This window comes from Anser cygnoides, chromosome 22 (assembly GCF_040182565.1).
Source record: "Anser cygnoides isolate HZ-2024a breed goose chromosome 22, Taihu_goose_T2T_genome, whole genome shotgun sequence".
In the NCBI taxonomy this organism is placed as follows: Eukaryota; Metazoa; Chordata; class Aves; order Anseriformes; family Anatidae; genus Anser; species Anser cygnoides.
The window spans coordinates 3,622,533-3,634,784 of record NC_089894.1 but is presented as its reverse complement, the minus strand read 5'-3'; the positions used below and the strand labels follow the sequence as shown (position 1 = coordinate 3,634,784).

The 12,252-nt window shown below is 68.0% G+C and overlaps 1 protein-coding gene across 1 annotated transcript; it reads left to right on the top strand.

Annotated features, from left to right (window-relative positions):
• The first annotated feature begins 1,593 nt into the window (after positions 1-1,593).
• On the top strand, positions 1,594-12,252 carry ADAM11 (ADAM metallopeptidase domain 11). Its single transcript, XM_066981860.1, has 26 exons — positions 1,594-1,883; positions 2,532-2,716; positions 5,479-5,555; positions 6,061-6,127; positions 6,727-6,812; positions 6,911-6,977; positions 7,118-7,166; positions 7,292-7,359; positions 7,794-7,868; positions 7,949-8,020; positions 8,102-8,268; positions 8,352-8,436; positions 8,511-8,601; positions 8,681-8,732; positions 8,864-8,963; positions 9,290-9,361; positions 9,437-9,529; positions 9,627-9,707; positions 9,796-9,846; positions 10,394-10,457; positions 10,632-10,731; positions 10,808-10,927; positions 11,010-11,178; positions 11,245-11,359; positions 11,516-11,606; positions 12,015-12,252. Exons 1-26 carry the CDS (start codon positions 1,826-1,828, stop codon positions 12,058-12,060), a joined length of 2,301 nt encoding a protein of 766 aa, XP_066837961.1. The 5' UTR covers positions 1,594-1,825; the 3' UTR covers positions 12,061-12,252.

The window sequence follows — 12,252 nt, the reverse complement described above, 5'->3', positions numbered from 1 at the left end:
GCCTGCTCCCAGCCTCGTGGGCAACCCTTCCCGCTTTGTTAAGGCCCTGTGAAGCATCAGGGAGAGGAAATGGGGAGGGCCGTGGCTAATTCACCTCTCCCAACCCTGCTCCATGACCTTTGGCATGTCCCTGCCTTCACTTCCCCTGCTAAAAGCTCCTGTCCCCTTTTTGCACGGTAGCTGGAGCTCCAAAGCAGCCGCTCTTCACAGCGCTGTCACCCCATCTTTGTGGGGAGGGCGCCTGGTGCATTAACGCGAGTCCCTGCTCAAAATCCTCGACAAACTTCAACCTCCGCCAGCCCCGTGGACGCGCTGAGCACCAGCACGTGCAGGGAAACGTTTCCCTGGGTTTGGCGCTGCCGTGGGGGTCCCCAGGGCCTTCCCCGCCAGCCAGAGCGGGGGGAGGCAGCAGCTCTATTATAAATGAGCCTCTGCCTCGGTCCAGCCGCAGCTGAGCTTTCTGCTATGCTCCAGGGAGAGGAGGAGGCGGCTGCTCCCCGGGAAGCTTCGCGCTGACCCACTTGTGCAGCTCCCCATCCCTCCTGCTCCCCCCGGGACCCCCGCGCTGCCGGTGTCTGTGCCGTGTCCCTCCTGTGGCTCTGCTGCCCCCCCCCAGGCTGTGTCACCTTCCCGTGCTGTTCTGCACCCTCGATCCCATGGCTCTGTCCTGCTGTGGAATGAAAGGGAATTCATCGTTTTTCCCCAAAAACAATTGTTTTTTTTTTCTCCAGGTTGCAAATGTAGCCTTGCAGCACCCCCCAGAACCGGGGCAGCACGGGAGCACCCCGGCTGTGCTGTTACTTTCCCCCGGGTGTCCCCAGCTGGTGCGGGGGGATCGGGGCCAGCCGGGGTGTGGGTGGGGGCCCCACGGCCCCCCCGGGTGTCAGCACCCACCGGCGGCAGCCCGGGGTTGACCCAGTTGCCCAGGCACCTCCATCCTGCCCCGGGTCCTCTGGCTCAGAGCTGGGATTTGATACTGGTGGGGGCTCCGGTACCAACGGGAGGCCAGTACCGACTGGGGGCTTCAGTACTGGTTTTGGGGGGGTGTAAGGGCTGGCAGGGCTCTGGTACCAGCTTGGTTTTGATACTGGTGGGGAGCTACGGTACCGGCTGGGGACTCCTGTACCGGCTGGAGGGGGGGGGGCTGATACAGGCTGGGGGGCGCGATACCGACTGGGGGCTTTGGTACGGGCTTCGGGGGGGTGTGTAAGGGCTGGCGGGGCTCCGGTACCAGCTCTGATTTGATACCGGTGGGGGCTCCGGTAGTGGCTGGGGGGCACCTGGTACCAGCTGGGGGCTCCGGTACCGGCTGGAGGCTCCGGTACCGACTGGGGGGGGGTTGGTACCGACTGGGGGCTTCGGTACGGGCTGCGGGGGGGCCGTAAGGGCTGCCGTGGCTCCGGTCGCGGCTCCCATTTGCTACCGGCGGGGGCTCGGGGCCCGGTGCTGCCGGGGGGGCTCCGGTGCCGCCCGGTCCCGCGCTGCAATGCCGGGGGGGGGCCGCGGCGCTGCGGCAGGCGGGGGGCGGGGGCGGGGCGCGGCGGGGCGGGCCCGGGGCGGGCCCTGCCGGTGCCGGTGCCGGCGCCGGTGCCGGCGGGGGCGGGAGCGGCGGGGCCCGGTGCAGTGCGCGTGCAGGTGGCGGGGGCGGCGCGCACGGGGCCGCGGCCGCTCCCTCGGCCCCGCTCGGCCCCGCTCGGCCCCGCTCGGCCCCGCCGCCGCCGCCCATGCCCGGCCCGGGCGGAGGAGGGGCCGGAGGGAGCCCGGTGCCGCGGGGCCGCCCGGCGCGGCAGAGCCCGGAGCGCCGCGGGCGGATTATGAGGGAGCCATGAGCCCGCTGCGGAGCTGGCTGCTGGCCGCGCTCCTCTCGCTCACGCCGCGGGCAGGTAGGTGCCGGCCCCGCTCCCGCTCCCGGCCCCGCTCCCGGTCCCGGCCCCGCCGCCGCTGCGGGCTTTTTTGCTGCATCGACACATTTCTCCGCAGCGCCGCCCCGCAGCCGCGCGGGAGGGGCCCCGGGCCCGCCGCCCCCGGCCCCCGCTGCCCCCGGCGGGCCCCGACCCCCCCCCGGGCCCGGTTGCTCGCGGGGGGGCCCCGGGACCGGCCCCGCTCGTGTCCCCCCCCCTATTCCCCCGGTGACCCCCCGGGAGGTGGCCCCCGGCCGCGTTGCTCCGGCTGCGGAGCCGTTCCCGGTGTCCCCCTCCCTGTCCCCTCCGGGACCCGTCGCTCTCCCAGCCCCGTGTCCCCTGGGTGTCCCCGCCAGCACGGACCGTCCTCCCCAGGGCCTCCGGAGCGTCCCCTCCGCGTCCCCCGCCGTGTACCTGGCGCCCCGGGTGTCCCCTCCCGGGCACAGCGCCATGCTCGGGTCCCCACTGCGCCCCCCACCCCGGGACACGTCCCCACGCCAGCCCTCCGTGTCCCCCGCTTGGGGACACGTCCCCGCTGGGACGCAGCCCGGCCTCGGGTCCCCCCCCAGGACGTGTCCCCACGGCAGCCCACCCGCGTCCCCCCGCCACCGACCCTCTCCTCGCCCGCAGGTCCCGCCGCGCACGCCAGCGCTCCGCAGCGGAGGCTCCCGCGGGCCGGATGGCAGGACGGGCGTGTTGTTTCCGAAATCACCCACCCCAGCAGGTTAGTGGGGCAGAGCTCAGGAGGAGAAGTCCAGAAGCATCAGCTGGACACCAGGGTCAGGAATGAGCCTAGAGGAGGAGGAGGAGGCCCTGTAAGTGAACCGCATCCCCCCTCCGCTCTCTTTCAGGCTGGGGCTGGGGGCCCCCCGGGCACGAGGGCTGCTCCCGTGGTACCGGGGCCCGCGGCGGCTCCCGCTGCCCTCGCGGTCGGGCACAGCCGCACGCGGCCACGAGCGGCCCCGTGGCCGTGCCACCGCCGCCTTCCCCCTGGCCGGCGAGGCCCTGATGGCTTCCATTAAACCTCGGTACCGGAGGTGCGCGTGCGGGCGTTAGGAGAGATTGAAGGGCAGCACGCTGGCAGGGCTCATGCATAATGGATGGGCTCGCCGCTCGGAGCCGGAGCCATGGCCCCAAACAGGAGCCGTGGCCCCAAATTGGAGCCGTGGCCCCACGGCATGACCATGCCGGCCATCGACCCTCATCCTGCCAGCCCCAAACCACGCCAGGCAGGCGGTCACGCTCGGACACGGCCGCTTTGCCTGGAGCCAGGGGGCGGCTGCATTTCGGGGAGCCGGTGAGAGCCCATCGCACAGGGGGAAGCTTTCAAAGAGGCGGCCGCCGCAGAGACCAGCAATAATCGATTCCCCACATCCTTGCTGGATAAAAGGAGAAATAATGGGCTTAAATTGCAGCGAAGGTGATTTAAGCTTGGCATTAAGTAAAACCTCCTAACGGTGAGGATGTCACGGAGGGGGGGAAGAATCACCAGGGGACGGCTGCAGCACCGCCGGCGCTGGTGGTTTTTTGGGAGGCATTAAGCAGAGGCGTGAGGAAGCACGGCCGTGGGGCGGGCAGCGTGGCCACAGGCCCCAGGAGACAGGGTCGGGTGCTGCCATGGGTCCCAGCACCGGCAGAGCCCCTGCACGCTGCTTCCATCTGCACTGCTTGGCCCGCTGAAGGACACGGTCTCGGTTCAATGTCATCCGCGGCCGGGACGTCCCCTCCCGGGATCAGCTCTGGGGACGCTGCGTGGCTGCTCTGTGGTGGCAAAGGGGCCAGTGGGGCCATCCCATGTCCCTGTCACCCCGTGCCGAGCTGTGCCCATGGATGGCTGGCACCTGGTGGCTCCTGCTCCGGGTGCCCTTGGTGCAGCACCTGGCAGGGCAGCAGCTCTGCTGGCAGCCTGGGGTTGGGGCGCCCTGGGCACGGCCCCTGCAGCCCAGAGACCCCCTCGGTGGGGAAGGGGTGGGAGACAACAGGGGGACCCCGCACCGGGTCTGCCAGCCCCAAAGGGGGCATCACCTTCCCTCTGCGGAGCTGGAGGTGCCGGGGCCATCACCCAGCACTTCGATTTTGGCTTCCAGCTTAACCCCCTGCTGCTTCTCTCCCGCACCCTGGGCAGGACACGGTGCCGATGCTGCTGCCCATGCGCCCGGCGGTGCAGGGACACCCACTGGTGGCCAAGGAGCAGCTGTCCCTGCTGGTTTTGGCACTGTGCCCCTGACCCATGCTGCAGTCACAGCTTTTTGGTTCAGCAAAGCAGATAACGGGGGCTTTCACCCCAAAAACCACGGGAGAAGCACATCCTGACGATTTGGCTTCTCCTTGCTGTAGCTTCCCCCGGGGGGCAAAGCCCAGGGGCTGGCAGGTGGCTCGGGGCCGTGGCAGCGGGGGCGAGCGTTGGCTCCCGTGGGACACACGGGGACAGCGAGTGACAGCCGCGTGTCGGAGGCGAGGGTGCTTTGGGGCATGGTGGGGGCCGGAGGTGAGGAGCCACCGGGCGGCCCCTCACCCACGCGAGGAGTTTGCCAGGTCTCAGCCGGGCGCTGCAGAGCGCGGCTCCCGCCTCCGGCACGCTGCCGCTCGCAGGAATTAGGTCACGAGCGGCGGGCGCCGCAGGGCGGGTGAAGCGCCAGCTCCGCACGCTGAGCCCGGGCTGCTGCAGCCCAGGCAGGGCTGGGGGCTGAGCTCTGGCAGCCCCGGGCAGGGCGAAGGCGGCTCCCCCCCAGCCACCGGTGTCCAGTTACCGGCTCGGAGGAGTTTGGCACCTTGGCATCCTGGGGTGGGTTTGGCGATGTCCGGCCGGGCTGCGGGAGCAGCAGTGGCTTCCGCCGAAATGCTGCTCGGTGACGCGCTGGTCCCCAGCGCTGCTGCTCCGAGATGCTGCGCTCCCAGCACTCAGACCACGGGCAGCTTGGGTCACAGCTAGTGAAGTTTTGGGTGAAAAAATGATTATTTCCTTTACTTTTTTTTTTTTTTAATTGAAAGAACACCTTCAGAGACCACATGATTGAGGTCTAGGGATTATTATTTTTTTCTTTAGGTAAAAATCAGAAAAGTCTTCATCAGCTCCAGGTGGGAGCCTCGGCTGCTTTTGATGCCTGCACCCTTCATCAGGGCAGGGCTCGGTGCCGGGCACTCGTGGGCGCAGGCTCTTGGGGCACCGCGAGCGGGGCTGTCGGAGCGATGCCGTGCTGCGTCGCGGTGTGTGGTCCTTGCCTGGCATGGGGGGGCCGGGGGCTGCTGGTGATCTCACGGCGGGGCTTGCAATGCGCAACGCGTGACGGCGACATCGGCCAGAGGCGTCCCTGCGCCAGCCCAGCTGCCGTGGGACCAAGGAGCCAAAACGGCCGCTGCGCTCCTTGGTGTGACACCAGATCCGTGACGGGTTTAAGGCCAGATCCTGGCTTGGGGTGGCAGCAGGCACATCAGCTGCTCCTCGTTCCCACACTGCTATGCAAACACTCTCTGCTCCGCTCAGACCCGGCTGTGATTTTTCACGATTCCAATGGGATTTCTCCCGGCACCGGGCACGCGGGGCCGTCCATGCCTCACTGCTGCCACTCTCTTGCAGGGGGTGCACCTGGCACAGGTGAGCTTCATGGTGCGTGCCTTCGGCTCAGCCTTCACCCTCGACCTCGAGCTCAACCAGTAAGTGTCCTGGGGGGGGGAACGGACTGCTGTGGGGCTGCCACTGCCCCCACAAGAGGGATGGGGTGCAGAAGCAGTGGCATCTTGGTGCCCCCTGGCACTCGGGGAAAGGGGACAGGTGGATGTCCTCACCGTGTCTGCTGGGAGCGTGTGCCTGGCACAGCGTGTGCCGCTCGGCGTGCTGGCACAGGCGTCCTTAATATTTGATGGAGTCGCTCGGAGCTGTCCCAGCTCCAGTAACGGAGCCCTGAGCCTGCTTGGCCATGGGCAGAGCTGCGCTCCAGAGGGAGAGGGGATGTAAGAGGAGCCAGCGCCATAGCTGGGGGGCTGCAGGCCTTGGGTTTCCCAAACCACGGGGTTCCTGCACCAAGGCGATGCCGGGTGCACGGGGTGGCACGTGGGTGTGTGCTGGAGGATGAGGGTGCATGGGGCAGGGGCACAGCCGTCCCCATCCTCCTCCTGCCTGCTGCCCTGTGGCCTCTCACCCCTCTGCTTTTCCCCGCAGCCACCTCCTTGCCTCACACTACGTGGAGCGGCACGTTGGCACGGGCAAGAACAGCAGCCACAGCACAGTAAGCACCGTGCCGCGCCGTGCCAAGCAGCACCACAGGGCCCACGGTTCCATGCCGGGCTGTGAGCGCCGAGCTGCCCGATGCAGCCCTCGGTTCATGGATGATGGCTGTGGGTGGCTCCACCTGGGCAGCCTCATGGTGCCTCTGTGCCCAGCACCGGGTGTCCGGGCACTGCCCCAGCACATGACGCAGGGACACGCATCCCGTGGGCACTGCTGCAATGGGCTCCCCGCTTGCCCCTGGCACGGTTCAGCGCATTGCCACGCTCACAGCCCTGCTCTGGGACCGTGGTGGTGCCTGCTCGGGCGTTGGGCTGGGAAGGCAGCGAACCCCAGGGGACACCAGCGATGGGTGCAGCCACCTGCGATGGGCAGGATGGGGCCCAGCAGTGCCATCGCTGCCGTGGGGGGGTCCGAGCGGGGCCGGTGGCTGCAGGGAGCAGCACGGCTCCAGCAGAGGCGGTGTGAAAAAGACAAATGGGATTTCCAGAAATAGCTCCTCGGGCGACTGGTGCTGGCCCTGCCCGTCGCGCGGAGCTCCCCGTGCCGCAGAGGCAGCGCCGGCCCCATGGGCTCAGCGGCCTCTCCTGGCTCTCGCAGGGTGCCGGGGAGCACTGTTATTACCAGGGCCGGGTGCGCGGCCGGCCCCGTTCCTTCGTGGCGCTCTCCAGCTGCCAGGGCCTGCAGTGAGTATCCCGCGTCCATGATTTGGGTCAAAACGGATGTTTCGAGGGGTTGCTACACCCTGCCAGCACCCTCTTACACCTCTGGGCTTCCTTTGCAGCGGTGTCTTCTCGGATGGCAGGGACACGTACCTGATCGAACCCCAGGCGGGCGCTGAGCACGGGCAGGTGAGCTCGCCCCTGCCTCAGTTTCCCCATTGTAGGGTCCGGCTGTGGGTCAGGGGTGTCAGGGGACACGGCCTCGGGGACACGGGGAGCTGGAGAGCGGGGGCCGTTGGGTGTTGGTGACACTCCTCTCCCCACCGCAGGGCCTTCGGCCACACGTCATCCAGCGCACCCCAAGCTGTGCCCAGCCAGGTGAGCACCACGCTCGCTCCTGAGGGCTGGCATCCGTGCCACTGCGCCTGTGCCCCCTGCTGTTCCCGAGCACGCAGGGCAGTGCCCTCATCCCGCACACCGCCAGCTCTCTCCCTTCCCTCCAGGCTGCCTCTTCGCTGCACTGGACCACTACATCTCCGACAGTTTACCCAAGCTGCGGCGGCGGCGGCAGGCAAGCGAGGGTGGCAGGGCTGTGGGCACAGGGTGGAGGACACCGGGCAGGGGATGGGGATGCTCAGCCCCAGCCAGGCTCCGGCTGCCCGCTCAGCATCTCTGAGGTGGCTGCTCGCTCGTGGCACAGCCAGAGCTGGTTTGTGGGTGCTGGAGACGTGTTTGTGGGATGCTGCTCCTGCACAGGATCCCCCTTGGGAGCCACCAGAGAGGCTGTAGCTGGGGCGTGATGGGGTGTCAGTCCCAGGTCCATCCTGCCAGCTGTCAGTAGGATGATGCCAGTGCTTCCCAAATGTACCTCGAGACGCAAAACAGGGCTCAAAAATCCCATTCACTGCACTCTCCCTGAAAGCGAGAGGCTCCACGGGGCCAGTCCTGCCCCATGCATCCCCCCGGGGTGTGGGGAGTGGCTCAGCTCCTGGCTCCTGCTTGCAGGTGCGACGAGCGCAGCACACGGTTCACAGCGAGACCAAGTACATCGAGCTGGCGGTGGTGAACGACCATCAGCTGGTAAGCACCGGGCCGAGAGGAGCCGAGCAGAGCGGGCAGCGTGGGCCGGCCCCAGCCCTCCTCACCTCCACTCCCCTCAGTTCCTGCAGCTCCGCAAGTCTGTGGTCCTCACCAGCAACTTTGCCAAGTCCGTGGTCAACCTGGCCGACATGGTGAGAGCGGGGTTGTCCCTGGCGGGTTCGTCCCTGGCCCCCCGTGGGTTTGTCCCCAGCGCCGTCCTCTCGCCCGCGCAGATCTACAAGGAGCAGCTCAACACCCGCATCGTGCTGGTGGCCATGGAGACGTGGGCCTCCGAGGACCGGATCCGCATGGAGGAGGACTCGCTGGAGACACTGAACGAGTTCATGAAGTACCGGCGCGAGGCGATGCCGGAGCAGAGCGACACCGTCCACCTCTTCTCGTGAGCACTGCAGCCACACCGCCTCCCCTGGGGCCGGGAGCCGGCGGCCGCTTTGCCCATCACCTCCTCCCTCACCCTTGCAGGGGACGGACGTTTCAGAGCAGCCGCAGCGGCACCGCGTTCGTGGGGGGCATCTGCTCTCCCGGCCGCGGCGGGGGGGTCAATGAGGTGGGTGAGGAAAGCAGGCGGGTAGGCTGGTCGAGGGGTCCCCCCCCCGTGACCCTGCTGTCCCTCCCGCGCAGTACGGCAACGTGGCGGCCATGGCCGTGACGCTGGCACAGACGCTGGGGCAGAACGTGGGCATGATGTGGAACAAGCACCGCACCTCGGCAGGTACCCGCCGGGCGGGAGGCACGGGGTGCCAGCCCCGGGGGCTGCCAGGGGATGCAGCTCCTCTCCTCTCTCCTCACAGGGGACTGCCGGTGTCCCGACGCGTGGCTGGGCTGTATCATGGAGGACACAGGGTGAGTGCCCGTCAGGGGGCTGCGTCCCTGCATGGACCCGTTGGCTTTGGGCAGCCCGCTCCACGGCACCCTGCGGGGAGATGCTGCCTGGGGTTGGCGTCCCCCGGGGTCACCGCCTCCCCCTGCCGCAGGTACTACCTCCCACGGAAGTTTTCCCGCTGCAGCATCGACGAGTACAACCAGTTCCTGCAGGACGGCGGCGGCAGCTGCCTCTTCAACAAGCCCCTGAAGGTAGCGGGCCTGGCACCGGGGTGGGTGCAAAATGGGGGTGAGCAATGCTGGGGAGGGTCAGGGGGTCCCCTGGGGCTTGTGGGCTGCCCCAGCCCTGTGACGCGCGAGGTAATGGTGCTGGCTCCAGCTCTGGTTCTTAATTGACCGATTGAGCTGCAAAATTGCCTGCAAAATGTGAGAGGTCGGTAGGTCCTGCCGTCCCTGGGGATGCAGAGCCCTTTTGGGGTGCCAGGGGGCTCACACCCCCCTGGGGACGCTGGGGGTGGGAGTGCTGTGCCCAGCACCCGCCGCATGCCCCCGGCTGCAGCAGTCACTCTCCCTGGCAGCTCCTGGACCCTCCGGAGTGCGGCAACGGCTTCGTGGAGGCGGGCGAGGAGTGTGACTGCGGCTCGCTGGCGGTGAGCGGGGCCGGGGGCCGGCGGCGAGCAGCAGGGCCGGCAGCGGGCTCACACACTCGCCACCGGCCCCGGCAGGAATGCGCCAAGAGCGGAGGCAACTGCTGCAAGAAGTGCACGCTGACCCACGACGCCATGTGCAGCGACGGGCTGTGCTGCAAGGGCTGCAAGGTGCGGGGCAGGCGGCGGGGGCTGTGTCCTGCGGTGCACGAAGTCCCTGGGGGCCGCGGGGGTCTCTGTGCCGACGCGTGTGCCTTCCCCTGCACAGTATGAGCCGCGTGGCGTGTCCTGCCGGGAGGCCGTGAACGAGTGCGACATCCCCGAGACCTGCACTGGGGACTCGAGCCAGGTGAGGACTCGGGCTGGCGGGGACGGAGCGGGGCTGTGGGGCCTCAAGGGGGCTCACGGCCTCACCCCTCTTCTTTGCCCACCCCCAGTGTCCCCCTAACCTCCACAAGCTGGATGGCTACTTCTGCGAAAACGAGCAGGTGAGTCTGCCCCGTGGGACGTGGCCGGGGGCTCGGGCACATCCCGTGGGCTCCGGCATCGGTGCTGGCAGCTGCAGTGCATGGGGTGCATGCACTGGGGAGAGCAGGACCCCACTGCAGCTCTGGTCCCTGGGCTGTGCGAGCCCCCCCAGTGCGTGGGGTCATCCGTGCCTGTACAGCAGTGTGTGCGCACCTGCAGCCATGGTCCCTGTGCCGCGCACCTTCCCTGTGCATGCAGTCGTGGTCCCCGTACCCCGCAGGTTTTCCCATGTGTGTGCATCAGCAGAGATGGCCCTTATGTCGCGCAAGTCTTCGTTGTGCATGTGTGCCTGCAGGCATGGTCCCTGTGCGCTGCAAACCTTCTGTGTGCACGGGTCCTTGTGCCGTGCAAGCCATCCCTGTGCTCGTGCAATTGAGGCTGTGTTTCCGGGGCCGTGTGCCCCAAGCACATGCACCCAGGGTTGTCACCCTGCACTGCCCAAGCCACCTCCTTGGGTGCTCACCCACGGGTGCCAGTCATGCCATGACACCGCTCCCTGCTCCCCAGGGCCGATGCTACGGTGGGCGCTGCAAAACCCGAGACCGGCAGTGCAACGCGCTGTGGGGTCGCAGTAAGTGCCCTGCCCACACCATACCCTGTGCCCATCAGGGAGCGCGGGGTGGCAATGTCTTTGCAGAAAGCCCCAGGGTGCTCAGAGGAGCGCCCCGTGCCCCATCCCCTGCAGCCGGGGAGTTGCTGGGGATGGGAAACTGGGGGCAAATGGGTGACGCTTGCTTTCTCCCAGGCTCGGCAGAGCGTTTCTGCTATGAGAAGCTCAACGTGGAGGGGACCGAGAGGGGCAACTGCGGGCGCGAGGGCTCGGGCTGGATGCAGTGCAACAAGCAGTGAGCGAGCCCCCCACCCATGCCCCCCCACCTGCCACGCGTCCCCCTTGGTGCCATCGCCCCCCGTGCCTTGCAGGGATGTGCTCTGCGGCTTCCTCCTCTGTGCCAACATCTCGGGTGCTCCCCGGCTGGGCGAGCTCAGCGGCGAGATTGCCACCATGACCTTCTTCCATCAAAACCGCTACGTGGACTGCAGGTGGGTGCCACTGCGGGCACGGGGCTGGGGCCACCGTGGGGCCTGGGAGTCCCTGCGTCACCCACTCACTGCCCTCTCACAGGGGCGGCCACGTGCAGCTGGTGGACGGCTCGGACCTGAGCTACGTGGAGGACGGGACGCCCTGCGGGCCCAGCATGCTGTGTCTTGACCATAAATGCCTTCCAGTGACAGCCTTTAACTTCAGCTCCTGTCCCGGCAGCTGGGACGGGAAGATCTGTTTTGACCATGGGGTGAGGAGGGGGGGCTCCCAGGGGTGCGCGGGGCCTTTGCAGGGTGCTGACGCTGTCCCCTCACAGGTCTGCAGCAATGAGGGCAAGTGCATCTGCCAGCCCGAGTGGACGGGGAAGGACTGCAGTGTCTACGACCCCATCCCCGAGCCAAAGCCCACAGGCGAGACGGAGCGATACAAGGGTCAGTGCGCGCTGCACGGGGGCTCCCACCGTGTCCCCAGCTCCCTCCCCCCTCCATCCCAGGACTGCGCCTCAGCTGGGCACAGCTGGGTCCCCAGGGTGCCCCGTGGCCCTGTCCCTGCTGACCTGTGTCCCTGTCCTCTTCTCCCTGACCCAGGTCCCAGTGGCACCAATATCATTATTGGCTCCATCGCTGGGGCCGTGCTGGTGGCTGCCATTGTCCTAGGAGGGACTGGCTGGGGATTTAAGTAAGCAGATGCCGCATGCTCCTCCTCATCTCCCAGCATGGCAGTGGGGAAGGTGGCCCTGGTGCCATCCCTTGGGGATGCGAGGATGCCTGGTGCCCCTGTCCCTGTGTCCCCTTTGCCCCCTGGCCCTGCCTGCATGCGGCACCAGGACCTCGCTGTCACCCCGACCCCAGCTGTGTCCTGCCCGTCTGTCCCCAGGTGCGGGGTCCCGGGGGGGCTCCCCCCAGCCCTGTCCCGCTGTGTGCTCGGGCACCAGCACCCCTACGTGCTCGGGGCTATGGCTGCTGCCCATGGAACCAGGGGGTGTCATGGGTCAGGGGGCAGTGGCGGAGGAGGGGACACAAAATGAAGGAGGGGAGACATGGGGGGGGCACTGACGCTCCTGTCCTCTCCCCCCGCCGCCCCCAGGAACATCCGTCGAGGAAGGTACGACCCAGCACAGCAGGGAGTGTAGCCCCCGCCGCCTGTCCCCCCGTCGTCTCCTCGTCACCGTCAGGCACCGGCGGCCCAGCGGCACGGGACCTCCGTCCCCGGGCCGGGACTGCTGCCATGGGCCCGTCTGTCCGTGTCGCTGTGTGTCCGGCTGCCCCTGTGCTGTCTCCATCTCTGTGGCCCCCCCATAGCTTCAAAGAGCCAGCCAAGGCCG